This window comes from Phytophthora infestans, genomic scaffold (genome assembly GCF_000142945.1).
Source record: "Phytophthora infestans T30-4 supercont1.19 genomic scaffold, whole genome shotgun sequence".
Taxonomy (NCBI): domain Eukaryota; phylum Oomycota; class Peronosporomycetes; order Peronosporales; family Peronosporaceae; genus Phytophthora; species Phytophthora infestans.
Genome location: NW_003303740.1, coordinates 213906 through 220222, shown reverse-complemented (window position 1 = coordinate 220222; position 6317 = coordinate 213906). Strand labels below are relative to the sequence as shown.

Here is a 6317-nt window from a genome sequence, read left to right as displayed (position 1 = left end):
ATTTTGCCGTCACTTTGTTGGTATTCTAGTAGCTTGTACCGACAGCGGCAGATTTCTCCAGACGCCTTGCAACGCTTGGAGGTACACTTTGTAGCTATATAACGCATTATGTGCCATGTAGTCGCTAAGTTGTCCTTGTAGCCCGATATGTGATCTATTGTGCAGCGAGGTAGCTCGCTAATCGGTCGGGAAAAGGGCTGAAAGGCCCGCTAAAAAGTCGCTATACGAAACAGAGTCTCCTGAACTCCATAGTTTAAGCCTTAACAGGCGTCCAACATGACCTCCGTGTTCACCATCCATGCTGCGTGCTTGGAAACGAGGGCTACGTATTTATATCCTTGTGTTATAGTGCTACAAATAATTTTACGGTGTTGTGAAGATGCTAGATTTATTTGTGGATACAACGGTGCTTTTTCTGAAACTTCCCATATTTTTAGTGTGGTGTGCGGTTCTTTTTTTTGGTCCTTTCTAATTAATCACTGCAAATCATCACACTTATCGTGCTCGTCTTAAAATAATCGGTGGTTTGGATGGCCCTCGGGACGCTCGGTCATTAGCGACAAATCCAGCAGCTAATCAAATTGATTTAAATTTCGTGTCGTCGCGCTTTATGTGCTTGGCGACAAATATATTTTTGCACACGTTACAGATTTTTTTGTATGCAGGTGTCTTTTATGCTGGCGGATCGGCTGGGCCACCTCAAGACAATGACTGTCGTCAATTACATAAGGAATTTGGTATGGGAAATTGCCTCAGCGATTTGACCGTCATTCTGAAATGTCCCTAATTTTAGAGAACGGAGGAAATATCAAGTACTACAGACTACACCGGCTATATGGCCACCATATATAAGGTCAGTTTGGTAATTAGGACGCTATTTTCATATCCAAACGAGTGGCATAGTGAAATGAAGTCAAATTGTTTAAGGCTATAAGCCCCCCCCTGTTTGGCCGTTAGAGCGTTTTACACGTGGCTCACTTTGACAACACGCGTTCAGCACACATTTGATCATCTCGCGAGCACCTCACCATTTACGAGAAGAACGAACTTCGGCGTCACCATCTCGCCAACCCAAGGCTCAAGCGTGCCGACCTCCAGTCTTGGGTCGCTGCGCGTCTTAAGAAAAAAGTTGGCCTGTCAGCTGTGGAGTGAATAATGAATGAGCCCCTCGATGGCTCTCTCAACGACCAGACCAAGAAAAAATGCAGATCTCACCACGCAGCTATTGAGCCGGACCTTCTGGCATTTGTTCATAGTTAAGAGGCCAGCGGCATCCTCTCGGATGACGTGCCACAAGCAAAGGCAAACAAGCTTGCTGGGCAGGATTGCATCACGCTGTCGTGGATCCAGCGGCTCAAAGCTCGACATGACACCTCTCTGCACAAGCTGCATGGCGATGCAGGCTCGGTTAATACATCAGATCTAGGCCATCAACGCACCATTTTGATGGAGCTCCTCGAGCAGTATAATCCTCATAAGATATTTAACATGGACGAAACCGCTTTGTTTTATCGCATGCTACCCAGTCAAACATTAGCGATCGCTGGGAGAAGAAGGACAAGGCCAGCATTAGCATTGGTTTGTGCTGCAATCTCCCTGGGACGGAAAACTGGAGCCGATTGTGATCAACAGAGAGGCTAAACCACGCTGTTTTCGAGGGGTGGATATTCGTGCTCTTCCAAGGTCTTATTTTTCAAATCCAAAAGCATAGATGACAGCTAAAGTGTTTACGGGATGGTTTCGAGCCCTGCATTTGAAGATGTACGGTCGTAAAAATCTTCTGTTGATTGACAATGCTCCTGGACATGCCGACATTGAGCTGAAAACGTCCACATCCACTTTCTGCCCAAGAATACGACTTCCTATCTACAACCAATGGATGCTGGCATTATTTGGAATTTCAAACTCAACTACAAAAAAACGATTTGTGCAGTGGGTCGTGAATCGATGCGGCTCCGAAAAGCGATTAGACTTACTGAGCTCGATTAAGGTTGTGGTGGATGCGTGGAATGCTGTTTCGGGAACAACAATCCGCCACTGTTGGCGGCACACCCGCATTGTGCCAGGAAGTATGAGTGCAACGTTAGAGCAACACACTGAGCCGTCCAGGGTTGGCATTCCTAGAGGTGCTCATATCTAGACTAGGGTTACACGATGCGATGAGTCCTTCAAGCTACATTGCTCTCGAAAATGACGTTGAGGAAGGTCTAGACGATGAAGACGCACGTGGCTAGACAGCAGTGAAGCTGAGGGAAAACAATGTTTAAAGGGCTTGGCACTGGTGGCAGCTGAAAGGTTGAAGATCTACATTTTGCCCACGAATTTTAGGATTATTCCGTGCAAAGATACTACACCATTGCACGGCGTTATTTACAGCACCAACAGTCGAATTCAAAAAGTGCGCGCTCGAGTTCAAATGCCCCGCGCAATGTCATAAACGACACTATATTCAGTATTGTAGGACATCGACGGTTGGACCCGAATGGCTTTAAAAATGGCGGGAGGCTTGGCGCGAACATTGCGCTCGACAGCCAACGACCTCAGTTCTGATTTGGCATCATGCCACCACCAACCTACAAGAAACACTCGCAAGCAGTGCGAGCCTGTTCCCTGCGCGCCACCCAAGAGGGCAAAAATTGAAAGGCTGTCGCTGGGTTCCACGATGTTTATGTGCGGAGTGCATGGGGCTGGATCAAGACTGCGATGGACAGCGGCGACTGAAGCGGCACTCAGCAGCAGCGTGGTGGCTCAGCCAAGAAGGTTGTCGAAGCCCATGTCGAGTATCTGCTCGACGATCTCGCCAGCACACCTGAACAAACTCTCGTTCAGATGGCTGAGCTTGTCGAGCAGAAATTTTACGTACGAGTCAGCCGTGAAACCATACGACGCGCTCTTGACGCGCACAGCTTCACCTTTAAAAAGCTGCACCGTAACGTCGTCAGCCGCAACAGACCAGCCAACAAGTAGAAGCGGTACAACAACGTTGTCAAGTTCTACGCCGCTCTCGCAAACAACAAAAAGGTCTTCAATCTGGACGGGACCAGCTTCAACTTGTGGTGCTCGCGCGGACGAGGATGGAGCGCCAAAGGGCGGCGAGCAGTGCAGACAAGCGTGGCAAGAATATCCATGTTATTGCAGTAATCGCGAGCACGGGGCTAGCCTATTAGGAGTCCCAGTTTGGTTCGTTACGTCCGATCTAGCTAACGAATTCATCCGGCATTTCTTGCGTCATATCCGTTTGTTGATGCCGCTCGACGAGATTGTCCTGGTCCTGGACAACACTCCCTGCCACATCTCTGCCTAGGACGTTTTCGAAGAGGAGGAGTTCGCCGCGGCAGAAATGCTGAAGCTTGGCTCCTTTTCTCACATGCTCAATCCTATAGAGATTGCGTCTTCCATCTACAAGAGCGCCGTCAAACGCTTTTTCGCTCGACAGCGTCGAGCTATTCTTCGCGTCCCCGACGGAACGACTATCACCGAACATCGCGCAGGATTCTTGGAGCTCTGTAATGGGCCCCTCCATTACATAAGTAGGTAGATTTCTTTACAAAAGTAGGTGCATCAGCACACGACTAGCGTGTGCTGAAATGCTGTCATGCCATTGGCTGATATATGGGGAGCCAGACCCATTATTAGCCAATTGGACTATGACGTGTATTTGAGTGGCCAGGGCTGTGGCCTTGGTCCTAAAATAAAGTCAGAGTTGATTTTTCCTTAAACCTAAGACTCAGTCGTCCTATTGCGAGCTTCCTCAACACTATAGTGTAAGCAAGTAACGGAGTAAATACCTGGCCCGTTACAAGCTCGCTGCCGATCCCCTGTTCGCTGGAGCTGTGACGTCGGAGCTGTGCAATCGGGCGTTCTGCCATACACTTCCCCACCATCAGCGGGCTTTCCGTTTCGAGGACATGCAAGTTGGCACTTAATGCCATGGACGGATTCTGCAGGTATATAAAATCTTACGGGTAATATATCTGACAGATTTTTTTAATTCGAGCGTGCACTTTTTGAAATTGACTGTTGATGCTGTGAATAACGCCATGCAATGGTGTAGCAAGGCGGTGGCGCTCACTTCCAAGCGCTAGTCTTAAATCATCTTTTTTCATGAAAAATCGTAGGTTTATTGTCAATACTATGATCTATCATGGTTTCGCCCTGACATGCGCAAACCAAAAGCCGCCTTTATCCGGAGTTCTTTAATCAGCTTAGACAGGCTCATCTGAGCACTACATGCTGTTGATTGGCTAAGATGCTCTCTTTTCCACCAATCCTATCATCTTTCAAGCCAGTAGTCAGAAATCCGCCAGTAGCACCCATGGCAATGCAACTCGCCGCGTCGATCCGTGAGCGTGTCACGCTCCTGTCGGATCTACATAGCTCGCTGTGCCACCTGCATTCCTTCTCTGGCGAGGATGAGCGCATGCGCTGGCGCTGGCGGCTGCATCAACTGCAGCGGCAGCATAATCTTGAGCAGCAGGACGCGCAAATAACTTCACTGCTGGCAGCTATCGAGAATCAGATCTCGGCGTTGCCAATAGAAAGTGATGGTCGTTTCTCGCGAACACAAGCGTCCACCGCAACTGTAGCAGTCGACGAGGTTCGACTCACAGTAGAGGACTTAGACGACCAGCGATATTTTGATTCCGAGACGCCGCGTCGACGAGGATCCATCCCGATCATGGAAAACGAGGTGCTGGCCACCATGGAAGAAACGCGACGAGGCGGTTGGGGTCGCTTGTCCAGATTCGCTCGGGCCGCTTCAGGCCACACCTTAGGAGCGCTCACCCGCTCCAATGTCCGAGATCGCGGTAGATCCGTGCCTTTGACTAGGATGAGCATGCGCGAGCTTAACGCAGAAGTGCGAGATGATGGAGATGACATGTCGCTGGCTGTAGCAGCCTCTAGTAGAGCACCAGAGTCTGTTGCGGCTGAGGAGGAAAGGGACTTGAGCTCGAGTTTAACCGCATACAGGAGACAGGAGAGCAACAGCTTGAGTCATTCTGTGCCCAGCTTATTTAGATCCATGGCCAGTTATCTTGGACTCTCTATGGAGGAGACGTTCCTGTGTCAGATCTGCTACGACTACGCGCCCATGAAAACATCTTACGCACTCTCAGTATGTGGACACCTGTTTTGCGAGGCGTGTTTGAGGAATTATCTGGAGTTTAAGATCAAAGAGGGACAAGTGTATCCAAAGTGCTTTTTCGAAATATCAGAGGATAAAACTGCGTGCAACGCGGAGATCGCAGTGGACGACATTCAATCGCTCGTGTCCGATGGAGTGTGGCAGAAACACAACAAGTTTAAGTTCAACAAGGAGCACGAACTGGCACGGCAATGTCCGTATTGTGACCACTCGCAGCTTTGTGCAGGCAGCGACCACCCGGAATGCGTGTGCGAGGCTTGCAATCGCGAGTTCTGCTTTGTGCACAGTAGCGCTCATCAAGGACACTCGTGTGCTGAATACGACAAGAAGATGATCGCTGTGGAGAAACTTAATAACGCGCTGATCAGTAAGATCTCGAAACCGTGTCCTGGCTGTCAGAACAACGTGGAGAAGACTGGAGGCTGTAACCAGATGAAATGCGTCGTCTGTACTACCAGTTTCTGCTGGATCTGCCTTAAAGTCATCGACGATACTGTCTTCCCAGAGCACTTTCAGGTACTGCAACTGGGAAACGTTTGTTATATTGATGAGCCAATTTAACGTTTGATTGCTTTTTGGCTTATGTTGCAGTGGTGGAACGTTCGTGGCTGTGCAGGCAACCAAATGGCGGATATTGAGGGACAAGGCTCGACTCAAAAGGGCGTTGGCATAGTCATGCGGATCATTTTTTTCGTTATCTTTGGTCCGCCGGCGCTCGTGATGGCTGTGGTGTTCAGCGTCCTGTGCTGTTGCTTTCTTCCTTGTACAGCGCACGCCCGTCTCACGTTTCGACAAGCTTTTACAACATGCTTTTGCGTGTCTGGATACATTCTTCTAGCACCAATTGTGTTGGCGTTGGGACTCGCAGCTTTGGGCGTTTTTATCGGCGGCGCTGCTGCTGGAGCTGCAGTTTTAGTGTGTGTCTCACCATTCGTCGCTGTGCTCTTGTGCTTCGGACGGGACCCCCGACTATCGACATCCAGTCAACGATCAAGTTCGCGTCGCTCCGGCGTCGGTGAAACAGCCACAGCGCGTGACATCGAGGACACGAATGATCAATCGCCCAGCGATCAAACGTTTTTCCGCGTTTCAACTTGAGCGTCAACGTTATTTAACCCATTTGGCGACTTATTTAAATTACTTGCGGGTATTTGTACAAAACAGCAATATA

General features: G+C 49.3%; 1 protein-coding gene across 1 annotated transcript; it reads left to right on the top strand.

Moving 5' to 3' along the window:
* Nucleotides 1-4321: 4321 nt before the first annotated feature.
* Nucleotides 4322-6244, top strand: PITG_10946 (RING-finger-containing E3 ubiquitin ligase, putative; the record flags this gene model as incomplete). Its single annotated transcript, XM_002901701.1, has 5 exons — nucleotides 4322-4550; nucleotides 4665-4881; nucleotides 4951-5662; nucleotides 5738-6063; nucleotides 6142-6244. 5 exons carry the CDS (start codon nucleotides 4322-4324, stop codon nucleotides 6242-6244), a joined length of 1587 nt encoding a protein of 528 aa, XP_002901747.1.
* Nucleotides 6245-6317: the final 73 nt, after the last annotated feature.